Raw genomic sequence first — 27,538 nt, 5'->3', positions numbered from 1 at the left:
GCCTCAGACCCGACACTGAAACAGCTTCAGCGACAGAACTATTGCATTCTCACCGTGTGCTTCAGGGAAGGAAAACGCCAGGGATTGGACTCACTCTGAGGTTTGTGCGTTTTAATCTTTTTGTAGAGAACGGTAACAGACCAACCAGTCCATGCCGAGCATAATTCCAAATTAAGCTAGTCCCACCTGCCTGCTCCTGGCCCATATCCCTCCAAACCGTTCCTATTCATGTGCTTATCCAAATGTCTTTTAAACGTTGTAACTGTACCCACATCCATCACTTCCTCTGGGAGTTCATTCCAAACGCGAACCAGTCTCTGTGTAAAAAAAAGTTGCCTGTCGCGTCTTTTTTAAATCTCTCTCCTGTCACCTTACAAATATGCCCCCTAGTCTTGAAATCCCCCACCCTGGGGAAAAGACACCTACCATTCACCTTATCTATACCCCTCATGATTTTATAAACGTCTATAAAGTCACCTCTCAACATCCTATGCTCCAGTGAAAAAAGTCCCAGCCTATCCAGGTGAGATAGATTGGCCATGCTAAATTGCCTGTAGTGTCTAGGGTGAGAAATGCAGGGATAGGGTAGGGGGTGGGTCTGGGTGGGATGCTCTTCAGAGGGTCAGTGTGGACTCTATGGGCTGAATGGCCTGCTTCCACACTGTAGGGCTTCTCTGGATTCTATGGGTCCAACCTGTCCTTATAACTCAAACCTTCTATTCCTGGCAAAATTCTGGTAAATCTCTTCTGAACCCTCTCCAGCTTAATAATATCCTTCCTATAACAGGGCGACCAGAGCTGGACACAGCGTTCTAGAAAAGGCTTCACCAATGTTCTGTTTAACCTCAACATGACGTCCCAACTCCTACACTCAAAGGTCTGAGCAATGAAAGCAAATGTGCCAAATGCCTTCTTAACCACCTTATTCATTTATTGTTTCATTTTTAACTGATGACTATTGTGTACAACCACGTCTACATCTCCACTGTTTCTGGGAAAACTTGGTTGGATTATAATGCTTTCATCACTTTAACTTTATCCTGGGTCAGGCAAGTTGTATATATACACAAAATAAGAATTTCAACAAACTGTGAGGATACACTTAGAGCAAGTGGTGAGGCCACACCTTGAGTATTATGTGCTGTTTTGGTCTCCTAGTCTGAGCAAGGACATTCTTGCTATTGAGGAAGTCCAGCGAAGGTTCACCAGACTGATTCCCGGGATTGCAGGACTGATATATGAGGAAAGTCTGCATCGACTGGACTTGTACTCACTGGAATTTAGAAATGGAAGCGGGAGTGTGTTATCTCATAGAAACATATAAAATCCTAATGGAGCCGGACAGGCTAGATGTGGGAAGAATGTTCCCAATGTTGGGGAAGACCAGAACTAGGGGTCACCGTCTAAGAATAAGGGGTAAGCCAGTTCAGGACTGAGATGAGGAAGAATTTCTTCACTCAGAGAGATGTGAACCTGTGGAATTCTCTCCCACAGGAAGCAGTCGGGGCCAGTTCGATATATTCAAGAAGGAGCTGGACACGGCCCTTGAGACAAAAGGGAATCATGGAGAGAAAGTGGGACTGGGATACTGAGATTGCATGATCATATTGAATGGTGGTGCATTCTCGAAGGGCCGAAAGGCCTGCTCCTGTTCCTATTTTCTACGTTTCTGTGTTTCAAGCCCTTTGGATGTTGCCTTGAATGTATTCTCTCTCAATGTGATTTATTTTTTACTGTCGGACTTCCCCCCCACACCAAACGGACGAAATTTGTTAAGTGAACATGAGAGGATTGGCTAAGTAGCAGAAAACAGAGAGTTGGGACAAGGGGGGCAATTTCAGGATGGACGCCTGTGACTGGTGGAGTGCCGCAGGGATCAGTGCCGAGGCCACTATTACTTACAATCGATATTAACAACTTGGAAGGGGAAGGTGAATGAACTGTAACCAAGTTTGTGGATGACACAAAAATAGGTGGGAAGGTGAGTGGAGATGATGACTCAGAATCTGCAGAGGGATATAGAGTGGTTCAGTGAGACAGCAAAAATGCAGCTAATGGAATATAATGCAGGAATGCATGAGATAATGCATTTTGGCTGGAAGAACAGAGGAGCTGAATATTATATAAATGGAGAAAGACTGTGGAAAGCCATACGGCAGTGGGATTTGTGACTTCATATGCACAAATGACTACAAGCAAGCAACCAAGTTCAGCAGGGAAGGCAACTGGAATGTTCATCTTTATTTCAAAAGGAATAGAATGTATAAGTTAGGGAGGTTTTGCTAAAACTGCACAAGATGCAAGTCAGAACACACCTTAAGTACTGAGAACAGTGTTGCACCTTTTATCCAAGGAAAGATACATTGGCTTTGGAGACAGGTTCACTAGAACGATCCTGGGTATGGAGGGACAGTCTTATGAGGTGTGGTTGAGTAGGTTTGGCCTGTACTTATAGGAGTTTAGAAGATTGAGAGGCTGAGTCATTGAGTATCTTCAAGGCTGAGAAAGACAGGTTCTTAACCAGTTAAGAGAATGGAGTAAAGGCAGAATAGTGGAGCGTTACCAAATTTCCTTCAATGAAGGAGATAGGTTCTTGATTACACAGGTTACAGGGAGGAGGGAGGAGAACGGGGTTAAGGAGCCAATCAGCCAGAAGTGAATGGTAGAGCAGACCCATTGGGCTGAATGGCCTAATATCTGCTCCTATTTCAAACGGTCTTATGTGACGAGAGAATGGGAGGGATTGAACATGATGGAAGTGAGTGGGCACTAGACAGTGTGGACAGCCATGCAGGGTTGGTGATGTTGACGGGGTGGGGGGGGGGGGGGGGGGGGGGGGGGGGGAGGGGGAACGAAAGCCAATGGAGGGGGTGGGGATACACTGCGGGCGACAGAGAGAGTGGCAGAGCATGAGACTTAGTGGGAGGCGGGCGCAGTGTCAGAAAGATGGAGTGAGCATCTGGTAACAGAGCACACAGACACACACACGCACACACGCACACACACACACCACACACACACGCACACACACACGTACACACACACACGTGCACACACACACACACACATGCACATGCACACACACACACACACACGGACGCGCGCACACACACACATGCACATGCACACACACACGCACACACACGCACACACACGCACACGCACATGCACACACACGCACACACACGCACACGCACACACACGCGCATGCACACGCCGCACACACACACACACAGACACGCACACACAGACGCACACACACACACGCGCATCCACACACACACATGCACACGCACACACACGCGCACGCACACGCCGCGCACACACACACACACACAGACATGCACACACAGACACACACACATGCACACACACACACAAGTGCGTATACATACACACACACTCTCACACACACAAACGCACACACAGACACAAACACGCACACACATAAAAGTGCGCACACACACACACTCTCACACACACACACGTACGCACACACACACGCACACACACAAGTGCGTATACACACACACGCGCACACACACACTCTCACACACACAAACACACAAACACACACACAGACACGCACACACACACACACACACGCACACACATACACACACTCGCACACGTACACACGCACAAACATATACTCGCACACACGTACACACACACACAGAAATGCACACACACACGCGCACACACAAACTCACAGACATGCATGCACACACACACACATACACACATACACACTCACACACACACACATTTGCGCACACACACAGAGACACTCTCACACACGCGCACACACAGACACTCACAAAGACACATCAAACACTGTGACCTTTCTAATAATTAAGTTATCACCAGCCTTGATGTGTCTGTTTTTTAAAATTCATTCGTTTCATTTTATAGTTTGCTTTCGGCTTAACCAGTTACCTTTTGGTTAATATCTACACGTTCCAGCCGTTTTCTTTGTGAAAATGATTTGTCTCACTCTCACCTTTTGTTTTATTTTTGGTCCATCTGACTTAATTCAGTGTCTTCTAGTTCTCCACATTGCTGCTAATGAGAACAGGTTTCTCCCAGCTCCCACCATTCCAATCTGACCAGACCCCCACATGATTTAGAAAAATCTACTCTCAACCTCCTGCTCCTCAGAAAACGACAGACTGGGTTTCTCCAATCCACGTGACTCCATTCCCTCACACTGACACCACCCCCCAACACCCACCACCCCAGATCTTTTCACCTGTACCTCCTGTGTACCTGCATCTATCACCTCAAGTGAGGAGCACAGACCTGGACAGAATATGTCAAAGGGAGCCAGGCCAGTGTTTTGTACGCATTTCACCAAAACTTCCTTGCTTTTGTTCTCTCTCTCTGTCCTTATTTATAAATCCCAGGATCTTGCATGTCTTAGACATGACATGCCCTGTCACATGAAACCCACAGCTCTGTGTTCCTCCTTTAGAAATAAACGTTCCTGTCACCAGCATTTACTCATCAATTTTCTGCGATACATTTCTTGGGTAGAGCAGGGATTTGAGCCCAGGCTTGCTGTTCAGAAAGTAGGCACACTATTACTGCACCTTAAGAACCTGCCCTTTGTCTTATATTGCCTCCTCTCACTCTTCAGACCAAAAGGATTAATTATAACGCTCTGGCAATTCATTTAGAAGGGTGTCTGAGAAATGTCATGCGTTATGTTTGTAATTACAGCCACATTGTCACTGGGTTTCTAATTGCTCAGAGCGTTTGGGCTACAGGCTGGCATCAACAGTGTAAATTCAGTTCCTGCACTGTCTAAAATACCCATGGAAATCTTACTTTCTTGACCCAAACCCTTGCTAGAAGGATGGTGATCCTCAGGTTAAATTCAAGTTGTCCCTCTCTCTCTCCGTCTCTGATGAGAGAGTTGGACAAAAACCGCTCACCTTTGATATTTCCATTGCACGCTAACATCTACTTCAAACTTTTACTGGTGCAAGCAATCTTTTTCTATGATTTCAGGTCTCTCAGTTACATTGTGGGAGGGCTAAAACATTGTCCGTTCTCCATTGTAGCACTTGGTGGCCGCCTCAATCTTTATTGTGTCTGTTACCTTGGGGTGTGCCCTAATGTCCCTAATGTTCAGTTATGGACCACCTTTTTCTCTGGAAGACCAGCAAGTGGGGATGTTCACCAATGATTGCTCAATGTTCAGCACCATTCGTTATTCCTCAGATACTGAAGCAGTCCATGTTCATGTGCAACAAGATCTGGACAATATCCAGGCTTGGGATGACAAGTGGCAAGTGACATTCGTGCCACACAAATGCCAGGCTATGACCATCACCATCGAGAGAGACAGTCCAACCCTTGATATTCGATGGTGTTACCATCACTGAATCCCCCACTATCAGCATCCTGGGGGTTACTATTGAGCGGAAATTGACCTGGACCCACCACCTAAACACAGCGACTACAAGAGCAGGTCAGAGGCTGGGAATCCTGCAGCGAGTAACTCCCCTCCTGACTCCCCCCAAAGCCTGTCCCATCATCGACAAGGCACAAGTCAGGAGTGGGATGGAATACTCCCCACTTGCCCCTGGATGCGGGCAGATCCAACAACACTCAAGAAGCTCGACACCATCCAGGACAATGCAGCCTTTCCTCTTCAATTGCTTGGGAACCTTCTTTCCCACAAGGAGAACAGCCCCAGCTTTGAGTCACTGTCCTATTATGATAAGACAGACAGGAAATAACTGGGCGTTCAGCTCACAGTTTGCAGCCCAATGTGACAGTCATGACTGGTGAACATTCCCAGTGTGAGTCGTCATGATTTAAACAGATATTTTCCCTTTCTCGAGGTAACTACATCAATATTCCTTCTCAATTCCAGTTCTCCAGTCGGGTAAGCTAAATGCAATAATGTTCGAGAGACAATGACTTTCCCCTTTCAGAGAAACCACTAACTAATTCTCCATCAGTACTTTGGCTGTTGGCTCAATGATCTCCAGTCAAATGTAATATTTAGCATTCAAGCCCTGATCCCACACCCGCGATAACTCTCTCTCTCTCTTTTTCTCTTTCTCTCTCTCTCACACTCACACTCATACTCTCACACTCCCACGCGCGCGCACACACACACACACTCACACATACTCACACCCACACACACTCTCTCACACACACACTGTCACACACACTCACACACATGCTCACACACACAAACACACACTCATTCACACACACACTCACACGCACACACTCACACACACTCACTCACTCTCTCTCACACATACTCTCTCACACACACTCTCACACTCACACACAGACATACAGACAAACAGATACAGACACACAGACAGGCATACATACATAGACACACACACTCTCACACACACACACACTCACACACACGCACAGATAGATACAGACACACAGACAGACATACATACATAGACGCACACAGACATGTTCCTTCGGCAATACATGAACTCCGTAAAACCCGGGATATCACCAGGCTTCATCCGTTTCCCTCTCCTCATATCATTCTGATATGGTTTTGCTGTTTACCGGCTGCCCCAGACAAATTTATGTAAGTGCCATTTCATGCATGTATATTTAGTGTAACTTAAAGATATGTCCCATTGCACTGTCGATTGGGACAAACACAAACTGAAGATAATTAAATATTGGAATGTAATTTCTACACTTCTTTAACATTCTTGTTTCTCTGTAGAAACTTCGTTTCGATCGCAAAACGTGTTAATTACAGCCCTTTTGTAACAAGAAAATAGGCACCAATCCCATAAAGTTGAGAAAGTATCACTTTAGACGTTATTGACAATTGCTTGTTTCTCTTTGCCAGGTTCGGAAGCTGTTCATATTTGCTTGACTCAGTTACAGAAGTAACTCCAAGAAGCTGGAGGTGGAAATATACTCAGTTGATGTAATTGTGTCTGGGACGCTCTGAAATGTTCTTCGCGCTCTCTTTCCTCCTCTTAACTAAAGCTGTGGTCGGTAGGTACCGGAATTATGATAAACCTGCTGCATGTTGTCTATCAATGCAGTTCAAATTGGCCATGAGGAATAGCAACAGGAGTAGGCCATTCTGCCCCTCGAGGCTGCTCCCACATTCGATAGGACCATGGCTGATCAGATATTCCTCACGTCCACTTTCCTGACCTTTCCCCATAACCCTTGATTCCCTGACAGATCGAGAATTGATCTATCTCAGCCTTAACTATACACAAAGGCTCTGCCCCCACATGCTCTCTGTGACAAGGAGTTCCAAAGATTCATAGCCCTCTGAGGGAAGAAATTCCTCCTCACTTCAGTCTTAAATTGGTGCCCCTTTATTCTGAAGCTATGCCCTCTGGTCCTAGACTCTTCCATGAGGGGAAACATCCTCTCAGCATTTACCCTGTCAAGCCCCTTAAGAATCCTAAGTGTTTCCATGAGATCACCTCTCATCCTTTTGAATTCCAGTGAGTGGAGTCCCAACCTGTTTAACGTTTGCTCATAGGACAACCCCTCCATACTGGGGATCATCCTAGTGAATCCTCTCTGAACTGCGTCCAATGACACAATATCCTTCTTTACTGCTCGCTGTACCCCAGATGCGGTCTCTCCAGCACCTTGTACGACTTCCGTACTCTCATACACCAACTCCCCTTGAAATAAGGGCCAACATACCATTAAAAACCCAGAAGAATTGCCGACGCTGTAAATCAGGAACAAAGACAGGAAGTTGCTGGAAAAGCTCAGCAGGTCTGGCAGCATCTGTGAAGAGAAAATCAAGAATTAACATTTCGGGTCCAGTGACCCTTCCTCAGAACATTCCATGAGCCTTCCTGATTACCCGCTGTACCTGTGGGCTATCTTTCTGCGTTTCGTGAGCAAGTTTCTACTCTTCACCCCCTCCCCAAGCCCTTTTGTGTTACAGCTTTTCACAGCTCTTCTCCATTTTGTTCTCCCTTTCCAATATGAACAACTTATGTGTTTCTGGTTCTCGTCTCAAGGTGGGCATGACATTGCAAAGAGATAAACAACATTCTGGCTGGTTTTTAAATTAATTCGTTCACAGGGCGTGGCGGGGGGGTTGGTGAAGGGTGGGGGGTTTCACTGGCCAGTCCTGTATTTATTGCCCCTCCTTAACTGCACTGTAGGGGGTGGTGGTGAGCTGCTTTCTTGAACCACGGCAGTCCTGATGGGAAGGATTGGATTGGGACAGGATTGGGAAAAACGTTGGAGACAGTAAGGACTGCAGATGCTGGAAGCCAGGGTCAATAGACTTGGAGCTCGGAAAGCACAGCAGGTCAGGCAGCATCGGAGGAGCAGGGAACTCAATGTTTCGGGACGAAACAGAGGTTGACTAGATTAGGATTATTTATATTAGAAAGACGGAGGTTGAGGGGGGATCTGTTTGAGGTCTACAAAATCATGAGAAGTATAGACAGGGTGGATAGCAAGAAGCTTTTTCCCAGAGTGGGGGACTCAATTACTAGGGGTCAGGATTTCAAGGTGAGAGGGGAGAAGTTTAAGGGAGATATGCGTGGAAAGTTCTTTATGCAGAGGGTGGTGGGTGCCTGGAGGTACCGTTGCCAGTGGAGGTGGTAGAGGCGGGCATGATAACATCATTTAAGATGTATCTAGACAGATACATGAATGGGCAGGGAGCAGAGGGATACAGATCCTTGGAAAATAGGTGACAGGTTTAGATAGAGGATCTGGATCAGCGCAGGCTTGGAGGGCCGAAGGGCCTGTTCCTGTGCTGTAATTTTCTTTGTTCTTTGTTCTTGAAACCCTTCATCAAAACATTGTTGTCTCCATGCCGAGAGTCAGTGCCAGGAGACACGAACAATTTCAGCAGGCCGTAGGATATTGGAGCAACATGAGGCCATTCGGCCCATCGAGTCTGCTGCGACGTTCAATCGCAGCTGATATGTTTCTCAACCCCATGCTCCTGCCTGCTCTCCGTAACCCTCCATCCCCTCGCCAACCCCTAGTCAGTTCCATTCACCGTTTTGATACAACGGAGTGGCTTTTCAGAGAGTCTGGAGTCACACGTAGGCCAGACCAGGTGCTGATGGCAGATTTCCTTCCTGGAATAACAGCTCAGAGGCTGGTATCCGGTCAGCATATTTATATATACATGCGCGCTGAGACCAGCCAGGTCAGAGCCAACCCCTGAACTGAGGAGATTCTGAATCGCTTGGATATATCTCAGCCAGCCACGGCTTTCCTGAGGTTAACGGTCCCAATCAAGAACCTCAGGGTCAACAAGATCCACCTGGTTCCAGTTGCTACATCCTCCCTCCACCCTCCCACACCTCCACGTCCTGGGATTTCGGCCTGGTCTATCGCTCGTATCCTTTCCTGTGTTGTTCGTTTGACACAGACCAGGATACAGATGACACGAACTGAGCCGTACCCCATAATTTGCCTCAGGAGTGCCTCGGGAGAGTTTCCTCTTCTTCTTCTGCATTCATCTTGCACCCTGAGGTTTCCTTGACACCAGACGGTGGGCTGTGGAGGGGGTAGGGGGGGTTTGGGGGAACCTTTCCGGCTGTCCTGAGGGACCGGGTCAGTTTTGCTCCTGCCCTAGTTTGTGAGGTAACATCTTCCAGCTGTTTGTTCAGAACTGTCTCACCCCTGCCCCCAACTTTGCAAGTCACGGGACCTGACCTCACGCCAACCTCACCACATATCCACACGGGGCCGTCTCCCTAGATCCGACACCTAAACGTCACAATTTAGTTGTCTCTCCTCGCTTAGAGGAGGCACGTGCCCGGCAATGGGAATCCTGCTGCTGCTTTGCCCTTCGCCCCCAGGTCCAGACAGGATCAGGTTTAATCTTCTCCTCATCGGTAACTCTGCTGGAGCTAATTGTGTGAGGGGTGGCCCTACGATTGAGCAGGAAATGGGACAGCTTCGTATCGATTGACACTGAACGCTGCTTCTGTAAGACTGCCTTCAATATTTGGATTGCTTTTTCAGCCCTGTCACTGGGCAGACCTTGCAAAATCTCGGAATTGCTTCCTGGCCGCTGGGTAAAGTGTCTTTGACCCCATTTGATACTCCCAATCCCTTCCTGAAAAGCTCCTGAGATGTTTGATTCGGGTTTCACTGAGGCAGCCATTCTTTAACTGAAAAAATCTTGAGCCAAACGGGATGTCTCTTTCCCAACCCAATCCACCCCAAAAGGCTCAGGCCTGAGCCTGTTACAACCTTCAGTGTGAACTGCACCCGAATGTTTCTCATATTAGAACATAGAACATAGAACATTACAGCGCAGTACTGGCCCTTCGGCCCTCGATGTTGTGCCGACCTGAACTGAAGTTTGTTTGCATCAGGTCCCCGGTGTATGTTTCTCGTTCTAGCTGAGGTTTTGCACAAACGTATTAAGTTTGCACACAATTTATAGACAGTCAGCCGATGTGGCGTTTGATAAATTCCTACTTTAGAAATAAAATCAAACCAAACACTAACAGATTCTAAACAAGGCCTCACATCTAACATGCATTGTCTGACTTAAAATGCCACCTCTTCTTTGCTCTGATAAAACCTTTAGGTTCTCCCAGGGCAGTGACTTAAAAGGAATTCAGGGATTTACATACACATAGTAATCAATTAGAAACCTTCCAACTGATTAAAGATTTAACAGCATCTCACATTTGTTTAATCAGCGGTGTGACCCTTTGATCTTTTACTTATAAATTCTGTGTCTGATGCCACCTCTCTCACTAACACCTGAAGAAGGAGCGAGGCTCCGAAAGCTTGTGATTTCAAATAAACCTGTTGGGCTATAACCTGGCGTTATGTGATTTCTGACCTTGTCCACTCCCAGTCCACATCATCACTCCTGACTTGTCGATGGTGGGACAGGCTTTGGGGGGAGTCAGGAGGGGAGTTACTCGCTGCAGGATTCCCAGGTTCTGACCCGCTCTTGTAGTCACTGTGTTTATGTGGTGAGTCCAGTTGAGTTTCTGCTCAATGAAAAACCCCCAGGATGTTGATAGTGGGGGATGGTCACACCATTGAATGTGGAGGGGCAGTGGTCAGATTGTCTTTTATTGGAGATGGTTATAGCCTGGCATTTGTGTGGCACAAATGTCCCTTCATTGTTAACATAACTAATTTTATTCGAGACAACAAGGTGTAGAGCTGGATGAACCCAGCAGGCCAAGCAGCATCAGAGGAGCAGGAAAGCTGACGTTTCGGGTCTAGACCCTTCTTCAAAAATGGGGGAGGGGTAGGGGGTTCTGAAATAAATAGGGAGGGAGGGGGAGGCGGATAGAAGATGGATAGAGATTTACAACAGGGAAACAGACTCTTCAGAAGAAGGGTCTAGACCGGAAACGTCAGCCTTCCTGCTCCTCTGATGCTGCTTGGCCTGCTGTGTTCATCCAGCTCTACACCTTGTTATCTCAGATTTTCCAGCATCAGCAGTTCCTACTATCCCTGAAATAATGTTATTCGATTCAGCTTTTGATCATCTTGTCCTTAAATTGAGTGCCATTCAGCTTCATCGTCCCCTTTGTCTCTGGATGAAACTTATGAATGAAGTGAAATTTGATGTTGAAATCACATGTGTTCAGACTGTGCTCTCGTAACCCATTCACAAATTTGAATCGTGTTGTTGCAATAATAGGTGGTATTAAGCACGAGCAGAGTAAATGCCCAGAGGTGTACTTTGATGGTTTGCATCGGGTCGTGCTAAACTGTTCCAACCCATCCTACACGCGGGCAGCGTTGGTACAATGGCGCTGGACAGATTTCTCTGGAAAGCAGAAGCAACAGCTTCTGCTGCAAATCCTGAGCGGGAATTTGATGAGACACGCAGACTGGGCTGACATGGAAATATCCGTCGAGACCTGCCTGGAAAATGGAAGCTGCTCGCTTCGCATGACCCCTGCACAAGATTCCACTGGGCTCTATCATTGCATTGTATGGACCTCGAAAAGCATCACTGAAGAAAAGACCTGGCTCATATACAAAGGTTAGAATTTTATTCTAAAACAGTTCACACGTGGAAAGCATTTTTTTCGAAGAGGAAGTCTTCATTTTGACACAATTTCCCCCTTATCTCTGCATGGTGTTTCTGTGTTTTTGCATTCAAGTTAGAGTGATGCTCTGCATTAACACCTAATCCCGACTCATGCCATATCACTTCACTTCAACCATTAGCACTCCCTTGGTCTTTCTCCTGTGACACCATTGATTTTGCATCAGTCTTGCCCTCCAACCTTCCTTTGACCTTCCTTTCTATTCCCGTTCTCTTCCCCACCTTCCTCAGCAGTGTAAAGACCATCGCTTTGTCACCTCTATCTGAAGGACAGTCAAACACAGAAACATGGGAAATAGGAGCAGCAGCAGGCCTTTTGGCCCTTCGAGCCTGCACCACCATTCAATACCATCATGGCAAATCATACAATCTCAGTATCCCATTCCCGCTTTCTCTCCATACCCCTTGATCCCATGGACTTGAGGGCTGTATCCAGCTCCCCCTTGAATATATCTATCGAACAGGCCCCAAGAGCTTCCTCTGGGAGAGAATCCCACAGGTTCACAACTCTCTGAGTGAAGAGATTCTTCCTTATCTCAGTCCTTACCCCTTATTCTTACACCGTGAAACTGGACTCAAAACGATAGCCCTGTTTCAGTTTCCATGGACCCCGCCAGACCTGTTGAGATTTCCTTGTTTTTATTTCTGATTTCCAGCATCCTCAGTACTGTGTTTGATGATGATTCTGAAATAAATTTTTTTTTAATCCTTTCCCCCATTAGAGAGGTGATTGCTTAGAGGCATTACCACGAGACTGTTGATCTAGCTGACCCACACAATGCCCCTGGGTTCGAATCCTGCCACAGCAGGTGGTGAGACTTCGTTTTGATGAAAATCCGGGTGATGGCTATCGTCACGGGAAGGGGAAAATTAAAAAAGAGCTTGTTTCATCTGCTAATGTCCTTCAGGGAAGGAAATTGTTGTCTGATCTACATGTGACTCCAGACCCATGGCTCTTAGCTACCCTCTGGCCAATAAATGCTGGCGTGGTTAGCCAGTAGCAATCACATGAGTGAATTTAAATGAAAAATGGAATAAAGGACCAGAAAAACAAACAGACTCCTTGTAACCAGTGAATTTTCCAATCAAAAAGGCTCATATTTATATATTGCTTGTTTCAAAGTGCCTTTGAAATCCTTTTGAAGTGGGTCACTGCCGCATTGTGGGAGACACAGGAACCAATGTGTTCACAGTAACCTCCCATTAATTGCAATATGTTGCTACAGGGCTAACAGTGGAAACTGGGGATGAAGGATCTACTCTCTTACAAAAGGGTGAATCGAGTTCATTCATAAGCACCCTGGGTGAGGGTGGGGGTTGGGTGCTACAGTTGACGGGGGGGGGGGGGGTTGGCTCTCAGTTTAATGCCTCCTCCAAAGAAACTAACCCCCTCCAGCCTGCACAGCGACCCTCTGTCTGTGCTCCACTGCATTGTGACCTATGTTTCTGTGCATAGATCCTGGAGTGGGACACGAGCCAGAGACTGGAACTGACTCCCAAATAAACAGTGTTAGAATGTGCAAACGGCCAATGAAATAAATGCACATTGGTACGATGGACAGCGAAGAAATTTATCTTAGAGCACAACAGCATCTTGATCGGATGGGCCAATGGGCCGAGGAGTGGCAGACTCAGTCTAATTTGGATAAATGCGAGACGTTGCATTTTGGTAAAACAAACCAGAGCAGGACTTACACAGTTAACGGTGGGGCCCTGGGGAGTGTTGTTAAACAGAGAGACCTAGGGCTGCAGACTCATAATTCCTTGAAAGTGGAGTTGCAGGTAGACAGGGCGGTGAAGAAGGTGTTTGGTACGCTCGCCTTTATTGGTCAGTGCATTGAGTATAGGAGTTGGGAGGGTCATGTTGCAGCTGTGCAGGACATTGGTTAGGGCCACTTTTGGAATACTGTGCGCAGTGCTAGTCACCCTGCTATAGGGAGGGTGTTATTAAATTGGAAATGGTGCAGAAAAGATTTGTAAGGATGTTACTGGGACTGGAGAAGTTGAGTTATAATGAGAGGCTGGATAGGCTGAGACTTTTTTCACTGGAGTGTCAGAGGCTGAGGGGTGACCATACAGAGGTTTATAAAATCATGAGGGGCACAGATAAGGTGAATAGCCAAGGTCTTTTTCCCCAGGATAGAGGAGTTCGAAACTAAGAGGGCATGGGTATAAGGTTAGAGGGGAAAGATATAAAAGAGACCTGAGGGGCAACTTTTTTGCACAGAGGGTGGTGCGTGTATGGAATGAGCTGCCAGAGGAAGTGGTGGAGGCTGGTACAATTACAGCATTTAAAAGGCATTTGGATGGTTATATGAATGGAGCCAAATGCAGATATATGAGGCAAGTTCAGTTTGGGAAACCTGGCCAGCATGGACAAGTTGGACCAAAGGGTCTGTTTCTATGCTGTATGTCTCTGTAGCTCAACGCCACAATACGAACCTAAGTTCTCTCTGAAGTGAAGTCTGTGAGGCAGAGATCGAAATGACGTGTCAGAATTCAAGTTGAGGCAAACTGGTTACAAGATCCATAGAGTCGTAGAGCACGGAAACAGACCCTTCGGTCCAACCAGCCGGTGCTGACCATAACCCCAAGCTGTAGATGTTAGTGTGTTCACTGAGCTGGAAGGTTTGATAGCAGACATTTTGTCCCTTATCTAGGTGACATCCTCAGTGCTGTAGAGCCTCCTGTGAAGCTTCACACAAACATCTACAATCAGCTACAACTCTTCACTCAAACCCTGAATAATCCCAAACTAACCCAGTCCCACCTACCTGCTCCTGGCGCATATCCCTCCAAACCTTTCCCTATTCATGTCCTTATCCAAATATCTTTTAAATGTTGTAACTGTACCCACATCCGTCAGTTCCTCAGGAAGTTCATTCCACATGCGGACCACCCTCTGTGTAAAAGATTTGCCCCTCATGTCTTTTTTAAATCTCTGTCCTCTCACCTTAAAAATGTGCCCCCTAGTCTTGAAATTCCCCATTCCAGACCAGACCCCCTCAAAGTATTTTAAGAAGGCAGCATATAACCTAACTTTTACTTATTTTAAAGGTAAATGCAAAGTGCTGCATTCCAGATGTAATTTGATTGGTCAAACTACTCAACGTTAAGCAAAAAAGAAATATTCAATCACTACAGTTAAAATACAACTAAAGAAAGAGGAACTTACAATAATTTAACTCTACTGGAAAACTTAACAGCATAATAAATACAGTATCTATTACTAATTAACTGTTCCAATATAGTAATATCCCACACATCCCTTGGCCAAATTCAGAAAACAGATTGTCTCACATGCAACATCTACAGTAGAAAGAGAAACCCCAGCGTGTAGCTGTAACCGAGAGAGGGAAATAAAATAGCTTCAAGTTCTTCAAGCCCAAAACAGCTTCTGCTGAAAGCTCAAACTAAAAGTCCTGGATCAGTGAGCTTAACCACACCCGCTCAGGCTGCTTCTATTGTTCCAACTTGAAAACTAAACCCAAGGCCTCACAAGAACTGAAAGAACTGTGGATGCTGTAAATCAGGAACAAAAACAGAAGTTGCTGGTAAGCTCAGCAGGCCTGGCCGCATTTGTGAAGAAAAAAATCCTAGTGGTATTACCGCTGGACTGTTAATCCAGAGACCCAGATAATGTTCTGGGGACCCGGGTTCAAATCCCGCCACAGCAGATGGTGGAATTTGCATTCAATAAAAATAAATCTGGAATTAAGAAACTAATGATGACCGTGTCTCGATTGTTGACGGAAAACCCCATTTGACTCACTAATGTCCTTTAGGGAAGGAAACTGCCATCCTTACCTGGTCTGGCCTACATGTGACTCCAGACCCACAGCAATGTGGGTGACTCTTAACTGCCCTCTGGGCAATTAGGGATGGGCAATAAATGCTGCCTGGCCAGCAACATCCTCATCTCATGAATGAATAAAGTTAACGTTTCAGGTCTGGTGACCCTTCCTCAGAGCTGGAGCAGGGTCACCAGACCCGAAATGTTAACTCTGAATTTTTTTTCCTTACAGATGCTGCCAGACCTGCTGAGCTTTTCCAGCAACGTCTGTTTTTGTTCCAAGACCTCACAAGTTGTTTATCTTTCCACCACCTGAGTCCCAATCTCTCTCTAAAAGAAATCACACTACACCAGATTATAGTCCAACAGGTTTATACGAAAACACAAGCTTTCGGAGCACAGCTCTTCGTCAGGTGACCAAGGGGCTGTGCTCCGAAAGCTTGTGTTTTCATACAAACCCGTGGGACTATAACCTGGTGTCATGTGATTTCTGACCTTGTCCAACCCAGTCCAACACCGTCACTTCCACATCATCTATAGAAGAAACCAGCATAAAATGCACCTCTTAAAGCCACAGCTCATTACACATTTCACTTCTTAAAGGAAAACAGCCCCGGCTTCTCCAAATCACTGATGCCCCACATTCCTGGACCAGTTCCGTGAATATTTACCATGCCATCTCTGATGTCTTCACTTCCTTTCAAAGAGCCTGCAATCCAGGCACAGTACTATAGTTGGGGCTGAACGAATGTTTGACATGAGTTTGTTGTAACTCCCTTATTTAGAGTTTCATGCCTTTTAACAGCCAATTAGCTGTTTCTACATAACCCGCTGGAGACGCTAATTGTGGTCAAGTGCCTGGTGCCATCTGTAGGGGGCAGTACTGCCCCCATTCCCCAGTCAGTGCAATGCCCAGGTTTCATCTATGCCCTCAGAACCCTTTCAGGTCATGTTGCTATTGCCTGAGAATGACAGATTCCCCCACGTATTTGAAACATCTGGCGAGTGTTAAGTGAGAGACATTGTGAAGGCGACGATCTTAAGTTGGTCAATGGCATTATTCCTGAAGCACTCCAGGCTCCTCAGCAGCTGCTGAGCAATCGGAAAACAACATTTGACATTTAGAGATAGTAGGAGCTGCAGATGCTGGAGAATCTGAGATAACAAGGTGTAGAGCTGGATGAACACAGCAGGCCAAGCAGCATCAGAGGAGCAGGAAAGCTGATGTTTCGGGTCTGGACGAGGGGAAGGGGATTCTGAAATAAATAGAGAGAGAGGGGGAAATGATGATGGAAGGTGGATAAAGGAGCAGATAGGTGGAGAGGAGACAGACAGGTCGAGGAGGCAGGGATGGAGCCAGTAAAGGTGAGTGTAGGTGAGGAGTTGGGATGGGGGTTGGTCGGTTGAAGCAAGATGGACAGGTCAAGGGGGTGGGAATGAGGCTGGTAGGTAGGAGGTGGGGGTGGGTGTTGAGGTGGGAGGAGCGGATTGTTGGGAGTAAAGACGGACAAGTCAAGGAGGCGGGGACGAGCTGGGCTGGTTTTGGGATGCGGTAGGGGGAGGGGAGATTTTGAAGCTTGTGAAGTCCACATTGATACCATTGGGCTGCAGGGTTCCCAAGCGAAATATGAGGTCCAACTCCCTACCTACACTTTACTGGCTCCATCCCCGCCCCCTTGACCTGTCCGTCTTCCCTTGACTGACCAAACCCCATCCCAACTCCCCACCTACACTCACCTTTACTGGCTCCATTCCCACCTCCTTGACCTGTCCGTCTCTTCTCCGCCTATCTGCTCCTTTATCCACCTTCCATCCGCCTCCCGCTCTCTCTATTTATTCCAGAGTCCCCTTCCCCTCCCCCATTTCTGAAGAAGGATCCAGACCCGAAATGAGAATGCTTTGGTACTGTGTTTATTGGGAACACCAAAGGGGGTGCCCTATCTGATATGATACACTTGTTATGTTATCCGAACACAGTATGCTTAGTTCATCTACAATATTGTGCGATGGTAAAGTTACAGGATAATTCACGACTGAGAGAGAGAGAGGCACAAGGTAATTTCCACAAGAAAATGACGACCAGCCTTGAAAATGTCTCTTCCACTTCCCCGCATCAAAGTCCTGGAGATATCTCTAAGTATCATTGAAGCATAGTTGTCTCAAATAATTAAGAGAGGTGAAATCTCTTTGGGATTGGCTGTGACTCGATGAAATAAACTCATAACCATGGAAACATAGAAAATAGGAGCAGGAGCGGGCCATTCGGCCCTGCTACGCCCATTCGATTGGATCATGGTTGATCATCCAACTCATCCCCTCTTCCTGCTTTGTCTCTTTGATCCTTAGAACCATATCTCTAAGAACGTCTTCTTGAAAATATTCAATGTTTTGGCTTCCACTGCTTTTTATGACAGAATTCCACAGGCTCCCCACACTCTGTGTGAAGAACTTCCTCCACTTTGGAGTGGGAGTAAGCCATGCAGGGCCTTGAGCCTGTCGACCATTCGATGAGATCATGGCTGATTCGTGGTCTTACTCTTTTCCAAAGTTGCCGAAGCAATGCAACGGCTCATTAAAGCAGTAATTACTGCTCCAGAAATCAAGGAAATCAGGATCCAGCACAGAAAACAATCTCAAACACGTTGCCGCTCTTACAGCCACAGTTTCTTCATGTCCTCTATCTTGGATTACCCAGAAGCCAACTTAAGGGGCGGCTTTTTCACACAGAGGGTGGTGCATGTGTGGAACGAGCTGCCAGAGGAAGTGGTGGAGGCTGGTACAATTACAACATTTAAAAGGCATCTGGATGGGGACGAAGGGTTTAAGAGGGATATGGGCCAAATGGGACTAGATTAATTTAGGATATCATGTCAGCATGGACAATTTGGGCTGAAGGGTCTGTTTCCATGTTGTACAACTCTGTGAATGGCCTACCTTGTATCTTTAGACAATGACACCTGGTTCTGGACCCCCTGGTCATCAGGAACATCTTTCCTGTGTTCACCAATGTCTAGACCTGTCAGAATTTTGTTGGTTTCTATGAGATACCACCTCATTCATCTAAATTCCAATGAATATATTCCTAACTGATCCAGTTCTCTTTATCCATCCAACCCAGGAATACAGTCTTCGCTGCCCTCCCTCCATCACCAGAACCCCCTTCCTGAGAAAGGGAGAGCCCTAAGCTGCAAACACAGTACTCCATGCAGTGGTCTCCCCATGGCCCCTGTACAATTTCACCGAGACATCCCTGCTCCTGTATTCTGTCTCTCCTTTAAGCTGCCTGTGAAGCACACCTTTGATCATAGAATCCCTATAGTGTGGAAACAGGCCCTTCAGCCCAACAAATCCACACTGACCCTCAGAGCATCCCACCCAGACCCATTCCCCTATAACCCACCGAACCTGCACACCACGGGACAATTTAGCATGGCCAATCCACCCCAACCTGCATATCTTTGGACTGTCAGAGGAAACCCACGCAGACACGGGGAGAATGTGCAAACTCCACACAGACAGTCCCCCGAGGGTGGAATCGAACCCGGGTCCCTGGCACTGTGAGGCAGCAGTGCTAACCACTGAGCCACTGAGCCACCGTGCCACTGTGCCACCGTGCCACCCAAGCTTCCCCAGGCTATCTAATAAGTTGGATCTCGTCTCTGGATTGACTTCATTTCTCTTTCACAGTGGACTCCAGAGATCTAGGAGCTGTCTACGTGGCAGTTGGAACTGGCGTGGGGCTCCTACTGCTGGCCCTCATTGGGGTCATTTGTTTCTGCAAGCGAAAAGCGAGAGGTCAGGGTGAGTTCAGAAAATGAGACACATCGGTGTCTTGCACCCTTCTGAATTGTGGTGAAGCTCAGAAGTGTTGGGGGAGGGGTGGGGTGGGTGGTGGGGTATGCGGTGCGGTCGGCCAATTCCATTTCAACCGCTTAAGGCCTGCACATGGCCTGACCGCCTGCAGTGCTGTAGCGCCACCGCGACCTCCTGCAACCACAACGACAGCCCGCGTTTCTGTCGGGCCCACTATGCATGATCCCCGTGGTTTATTTCCAGTGAGGGGCAGATTTCGGATGCAAATTTCCGCCAGTTTGAGTTTCCCACGTCTAACCTCGCTCTATTTTCCTTTTATGTGGCAGGGGATCAGAATGCTGAATCCCAGGTGAGTCTTGCTTTCAGTTAAGTCGTTTGCAAAAATATTTTGAATGGCGCAGTCACAGTATAAACCTGATGTCTTACAAGTGCTGTACGCATATTTGTAATAGTTTCACCAGCATAGTTTCTGCTTTCTTTCAATTGTTTTACTTCAAATGTGGTTTTACTTGTGTTAAGACCTGCCTGCTTTCCTCTTTCTGGGTTTTAGTAATTCTTAATTGTGCAGTGTCGATCCATTTCCCAAAAAAGTTGAGGTCAAAAAAATTCGGGTTAAGTTTCCTTATATTCTGGCATGAGTTCCAGGCCAGACAAACATTTACTTCTGAAATGCATTGTATCTCTTGACATTCCAGCTAAAGCAATTGCCTTCCCTCAATCTAACTTTTTTCTGAATCTCTTTTACTGAAAAAGGGTCCAGACCTGAAACGTCAGCTGCCTGGCCTGCTGTGTTCATTCACCTTGTTATCTGCCTTCTCTCAATCTCTCTTTGTCGCGGGAAGTGCGTTCAGTCATCTAATGTATGGTAGATGACCACAGAACTAGGCCTCTGTGCCTAAGCCTTGGATATTTTACCTTTGTAGTTGCAAGCGGTGCTAATAAAATTGAAGACAACCGTCTCAACAAGAGCCCGACTCTCTGTAGCGCATGTAGTGTGGCCTCACATGTAGAAAACCCCAAAACGCACGGCTGTTTTATCTCCAGACCTCTCACTTACCCGTTTGAAAACGAAAAGTGAGAGCCAGGAGTGGGAGTAGGCCATTCGGCCCTTCCAACCTGCTCCACCATTTGACACGATCATGTCTGACTCATGCCAGCTTCAAACCCCCATTCTCCTGCCCGCTATCCGTAATCCTTCAACCGATTTTACAAATGCTTTAAACAGCCACTGAAATGCCCAAGAGCGGATTTTCAAACCCAGAACCCTCAGGGCCATAACCATCAGCAAAACTTAACCAACGAAAAGTCAAGATCTTAAAATTTTAATTGCAACGGATAATGTTCAAATTTGTATCACTTCTTGGCAACCCACTCTTGTGGGAGTTTGTGACATTTGCGAGGATGGGGAATTTTTTGCCGAGCTGCTGGCTTTCACTGCTAAAACCTGGCATATATGTTGTTGCCGTGTTCACTGGAACCCGTTGAGATATCTCGGGTAGATTTATTACCATCAGTCCTTCACAATTAGATGGGTGGGTACAGGTCGCTTAATTGGCTGAAGGGATGTCAATTGGCATCCACAGCGTAAACTTAAATCCTGCACCAGCTGGGATGACTTTACACATCACTACCTCCTCCATTAACTGGATTAAACGACCACCAATCATATTGCTCTCGTTCTCTCTCTCTATCTCTCTCTCTCTATCTCTCTCTCTGTCTCTCTCTCCACCCACCCCTCTCTGTCTCTCTCCCTCTCTTTCCATTGAGAGGGTAACAGATTGGTAACGAAACTAGGAATTGCTGGAAAAGCTCAGCAGGTCTGGCGGCATCTGTGGAGAGAGAAATCAGAGTGAATGTTTCAGGTCGAGTGACCCTTTCTGGAGAATTGTGCTCAGTTTGGATCTCCTTATCTGAGTTCTGGGGAAGGGTCATTCGACCCAAAACATTCACTCTGATTTCTCTCTCTATCGAGGGCGGCACGTTGACTCAGTGGTTAGAACTGCTGCCTCACAGTGCTAGGGACCCAGGTTCAATACCACCCTCAGGCGGCTGTTTGTGTGGAGTTTGCACATTCTCCCTGTGTCTGCGTGTGTTTCCTCCCACAGTCCCAAGCTGTGCAGGTTAGATGGATTGGTTGTGTTTAAGTCGTCTGTAGTGTGCAGGCTGTGTGGATTAGCCATGGTAAATGCAATGATAGGATAGGTGGGTGGGATGCTGTTCAGTGGGTTGGCATGAGCAGAATGGCCTGTTTCCAGGGCCTCTATGAATTTTTGTATTTTGTCTGCTTTTTAAAAAAAAGTTGTTTTATGTCACCCCATCTTTTCATTGTCATCTATTGCTGCTTTGTTGTCAACTACATCTATTGCCCCTTCAGGGTATAAACTGATAGTGTGCCTCAATAATGCTTTCAGTTCTGTGGTTTTACTCATTAACAGTTCTGTGGGAGAGAATTCCAAAGACTCACAACTCTCTGGGTAAAATAATTTCTCCTTATCTCCACCTTAAGTAGGATCTCCCTTGTTTTTATATTGTCCCTTCTGGTACAAGACTACAAAACAGGGGAAACATCAAGATCTTACCCCCTTCTATCCTATCCATCCCATCTAATTTTTGTAGCTTTCATTGAGATCTCCTCCCATTCTTCAAAACTCTCGAGAATAAAGGCTCCCTGTTTTAGCAATCTCTCTCCTTAGGATCAAGTCTGGTGGTCCTTCACTGTACTCCCTCTATGGCAATAATATCTTCTTGAGATAAGATGATCAAAACTGCATACGGTACTCAAGTGCAGTCTAACTAGGTTCTTATACAATTGGGTCAATGGGCTAAGGTGCGGCAGATGGAGTTTAATTTGGATAAATGTGGGGTATTGCATTTTGGTAAAACAAATAAGGGCAGGAGTTATGCAGTTAATGGTAGGGCCCTGGGTGGTGTTGTAGAACAGAGAGACCTCGGGGTTCAGGTACATAATTCTTTGAAGTTTGTGTCACATATAGACAGGGTGGTTAAGAAGGTGTTTAGCACGCTTGCCTTCATCGCTCAGACCTTTGAGTATAGGAGTTGGGATGTTATGTTGAGGTTGAACAGAATGTTGGTGAGGCCTCTTCTGGAGCACTGTGTCCAGTTCTGGTCACTCAGTTATAGGAAAGATATTATTAAGCTGGAGAGGTATCAGAAGAAGTTTACCAGAAGTTGCCAGGAATGGAGGGTTTGAGATATAAAAATTGACTGGGAAGGCTGGGACTATTTTTCACTGGAATGTAGGAGGTTGAGGGGTGACCTTTATGGAGATTTATAAAATCATGAGGGGTATAGATAGGGTGAATGACAAGGGTCTTTTCTCTAGTGTGGGGGAAGCTCAAAAGTAGGGAGACATATTTCAAAGGTGAGGAGACAGATTTAGAAAGGGCATGAGGGGCAACATTTTTATACTGAGGGTGGTTTGTACTTCCAGAGAAAGTGGTGGATACAGAAACAATGTACTCATAGAATCCCTGCAGTGTGGAAACAAGCCCTTTGGCCCAACAAGTCTATACTGACCCTTGAAGCATCCCACCCAGACCCATCCCCCTTTAGCCCACCTAATCTACACACCCCTGAACACTGTGGGCAATTTAGCATGGCCAATCCACCCTAACCTGCACATCCTTGGACTGTGGGAGGAAACCCACTCAGACATGGGGAGAATGTGCAAACTCCACAGAGACTGTCATCCAAGGCTGGGATTGAACCCAGGTCCCTGGTATTGTCAGACAGCAGTGCTAACCACTGAGCCATTGTGCCACCCCTGTTGAGGAAGTATGTGGATGAGTTCATGAACAGGAAAGGTTTGAAGGGTTGTGGGTCAAGTGCAGGCAGGTGGGACTAGTTTAGTTTGGGAACACGGTCAGCATGGGCTGGATGGACCGAAGGGCCTGTTTGCATGTTGTGTGACTCTATGAAGCAAGAATTCATTACACCAGCACTCAATGTCGATGTCATCCAGTGATATTACCTTGTGTCTCATTTCCTACCAATTGAAAAATACTCACGAGAAAGTCATTGGCGTTGGTGAGCTGAAAGAAAACCAGAGATCACTGGAGAAGCTCAGCAGCTCTGGCAGCAGGTGCAGAGAGAAAACAGAGTTAATATTTTGACTCTAGAGACCGCAGAGAATACGAAGAGTCGCGGGTGACTCGATACGGAACACTGCTTTCTCTCTGCTGTCAGACCTGCTGAGTTTCTCCAGCAATTTCAGTGTTTGGTTCATAGGTTCTGACAAATCAAAATCAAAACATTAGCTCTGTTTCCTCTCTCCCTGCAGAGGTTGCCAGACCTGCTGAGTTTCTCCAGCAATTCTCTGTGATTTTTTTCTCTCTGATTTGCAGCATTAATTTCAGCTTTGGTGTGTGGCTGTGTTGGTTAACAGTGATTTAATGATGTCCTTATTTGTGCGCTAATTACAGAATCGTCAAGGAAACAGGCAAAATGTAAATTCAACATATATGGTAAACAGATTATCTACTTCCGTTCGCTTGATTTAGCTTTGAAGCCTTAAATATCGCTGAGGAAATTACTCAACCTCTCTTATTTATTTCTCATTAAGGATCTCATCATAAATGACCAGGAAGTTTACAGCAATCTGATATGGTAAGTTCGCAATTGGAGATCACGTGAGAAATAGGAGCAATAGTGGGCTATCTGTCCCCTCGAGCCCGCTCTGTCATCCAATAAGATCATGGGTGATCTTTTCATGGACTCAGCTCCACTTACCCACCCGCTCACCCTAACCCTTAATTCCCTTACTGTTCAAAAATCCATCGATCTTTGCCTTAAATACATTCAACGAGGGAGCCTCAACTGGGCAGGGAATTTCACAGATTCACAACCCTTTGGGTGAAGACGTTCCTCCTCAACTCAGTCCTAAACCTGCTCCCCCTTTTATTTTAAGGATATGCCCCCTAGTTCTGGTTTCACCTTACTAGTGGAAATAACCTCCCTGCTTCTATTTTATCTATTCCCTTCATAATGAGTGAGTGGGCAAGGGTCTGGCAGATGGAATACAATGTAAATAAATGTGAAGTCATACATTTTGGTAGGAGTAATAGTAAAAAGGATTACTACTTGAATGGTAAAAAGTTGCAGCATGCTGCTATGCAGAGGGACCTGGGTGTCCTTGTGCATGAATCACAGAAGGTAGGTCTGCAGGTACAACAAGTAATTAGGAAGGCAAATGGAATTTTGTCCTTCATTGCTAAAGGGATTGAGATTAAAAGCAGAGAGGTTATGTTGCAGCTGTACAAGGTGCTGGTGAGGCCACACCTGGAGTACTGTGTGCAGTTTTGGTCTCCTTACTTGAGAAAGGATGTACTGGCACTGGAGGGGGTGCAAAGGAGGTTCACTAGGTTGATTCCGGAGTTGAGGGGGTTGGCTTATGAGGAGAGACTGAGTAGATTGGGATTATATTCATTGGAATTCAGAAGATTGACGGGGGGATCTTATAGAAACATATAAAGTTATGAAGGGAATAGATAAGATAGAAGTAGAGAGGATGTTTCCACTGGCAGGTGAAGCTAGGACAAGATGGCATAGCCTCAAGATTAGAGGGAGCAGATTTAGGACTGAATTGAGAAGGAATTTCTTCACCCAGAGGGTTGTTAATCTATGGAATTCCTTGCCCAGTGAAGTAGTTGACGCTACTTCAGTAAATGTTTTTAAAGATAAGGTAGATTTTTTTTGAACAATAAAGGAATTAAGGGATACGGTGAGAATGCGGGTGAGTGGATCTGAGTCCACGAAGAGATCAGCCATGATCTTATTGAATGGCGGAGCAGGCTCGAAGGGCCAGACAGCCTACTCCTGCTCCTAGTTCTTATGTTCTTATGTTCTTATAATTTCATGCATTTCTTTAAGATTCCCCTTCATTCTTCTAAATTCCGATGAGCATTATCCCAGTCTACTCAAGGCTTAGTGGTGTTATTGCTGGACTATAAATCCAGGTAATGTTCTATGGGCCTAGGTTTCAGTCCCATTGTGGAAGCTGGTGGAATATGAATAGGATAAAAATCTGGAGTTAATTATGAATTGATGATGGGGAAAACTCTAGGGGAGGAAATCTGCTGTCCTTATCTTGCCTACACGTGACTCCAGGCCCACAGCAATGTGGTTGACTCTTAACTGCCCTCTGGGCAATTAGGAATGGGCAATAAATGCTGTCTGTCTGCGACGCCCTCATCGCATGAATGAATATATTAAAATAAATTCTCTTTGTTAACATTTCACCAGGGTTTTGGCTTGTTTCAAGTCACCACTGTACAAAAAGAAGCATTTGGCCCATCAAACCAGTACTTAACCCTCCCAGTCAGTCCCATTGTCCCCTCTTCTCTCTCACCGTAGCATGGCAAATTCATCTGCTTAATTGCCAGTCCAATTTGCTTTTGAATGCAACCATCCTCATAGGCAGCTTGTTCCAGAACTTTACCATTCACACTCTAAAAATGTTCTTCCTCTCTGCCTCTCTTACCCAGAACTTTAAGTCCACACCTCCTGGTCCTCATGCTGTTGTCTGATAGGCACAATATTTCTTTGCCTGCTTTATTAAACCTACCACAATATTGTGCACCGTGATTAGATTTTCTAACGATGTCTGTTCATTCATAGAGAACAATGCTAGCTTCTCCTAAGTATTCGAGAGTCATAGAGTCACGCATCACGGAAACAGACCCTTTGGTCCAACCAGTCCAGACTGACTGTGTTCCCAAACTAAACTAATCCCACCTGCCTGCTCCTGGCCCATATCCCTCCTAATCTTTCCCATTCACATACTTATCCAAATTTATTTGAAATGCTGTAACTATCGCAGCATCCATCACTTCCTCTGGAAGCCCATTCCACACACAAACCACCCTCTTGTGCAAAAACATTGCCCCTCATGTCCCTTTTAAATCTCTCCCCTCGCACCTTAAAAAATGACCCCTAGTTTTGAACTGCCCCACCCTAGGGAAAAGACCCTTGGCTATTCGCCTTATCTATACCCCTCATAATTTTATCAGCCTCTATAAGGTTACTCCGCAACCTCCTATGCTCCAGTGAAAAAAAAAGTCTCAGCCTATTTTTTATAAGTCAAACCTTCCATTCCCGGCACTGTACTGGTAAATGTTTTTGTCAACCCTCTCCAGTTTAATAATACCCTTCCTATAACAGGGCACCAGAACTGCACATGGTGCTCCAGAAGAGGCCTTATTAACGCATTGTTCAACCTCAACATGACGTCTGAAATCTCATAGTCAAAGGTCTGAACGAGGAAAGCGAGCCTGCTAAATGACTTCCTCACCACACTCATTTCATAAATTCCTCATCCCCTCCCACTATTCTGGTAAATTCCTATCACCCCCACACCCGGACCGCTTCCTGGACGCTCACACCCTCCCCCAATGTGTGCTGCCTAGATCGGATGTAAGATCCCATGTTAATTAAGAATTTCTGTTTAGTTTTGTCAGCAGTTATAAACTTCAAACAACCCTTGCAATTCAGGGTACAAAACATTTTGCCTTGATAAAGCTTCATGTTTTACTGATATGGCTTCATTTTTCAGATGGCACGTGCTTGAAAGAACGTCCTGGTACCTTGCCTTTAAGAGAGTTCACCTTTAATGACACCACTTATTGTGTGTATACAACACTGTGACCCTGCCTGGCTGCTATTCTACTGTGGTTTTGTACCTTGCAGACACAGAAATGAGATAGTTTTATTTTCTATAATGTCTATTTCATAACTTATGACGTGTTTTATTCGTTTTCAACTAAATTGGGCCACAAAAAGTTTATCAATTCCTGATCAGCGATGGTAAAGACTGTATGTTTTTATACTTCTGCATTTTTTATTGTAAACTAAAAAGAGAA

At 46.0% G+C, this 27,538-nt stretch overlaps 1 protein-coding gene across 2 annotated transcripts; it reads left to right on the top strand.

Annotated features, from left to right (window-relative positions):
• On the top strand, positions 1-27,538 carry LOC109922536. Of its 2 annotated transcripts, XM_020522586.2 has the most exons (8): positions 1-100; positions 6,857-7,008; positions 11,642-11,989; positions 19,536-19,649; positions 19,988-20,010; positions 24,104-24,145; positions 24,244-24,287; positions 27,232-27,538. In XM_020522586.2, coding segments are annotated over exons 2-8 (618 nt in total). In that variant the 5' UTR covers positions 1-100; positions 6,857-6,962; the 3' UTR covers positions 27,233-27,538. The 2 variants fall into 2 exon arrangements, with proteins under 2 accessions (XP_020378175.2, XP_048476502.1); XM_048620545.1 differs by lacking the exon at positions 24,104-24,145.

Source organism: Rhincodon typus, chromosome 47, assembly GCF_021869965.1.
Source record: "Rhincodon typus isolate 14 chromosome 47, sRhiTyp1.1, whole genome shotgun sequence".
In the NCBI taxonomy this organism is placed as follows: domain Eukaryota; kingdom Metazoa; phylum Chordata; class Chondrichthyes; order Orectolobiformes; family Rhincodontidae; genus Rhincodon; species Rhincodon typus.
The sequence above is the reverse complement of the archived record's forward strand: the minus strand, read 5'-3'. Positions and strand labels throughout refer to the sequence as shown.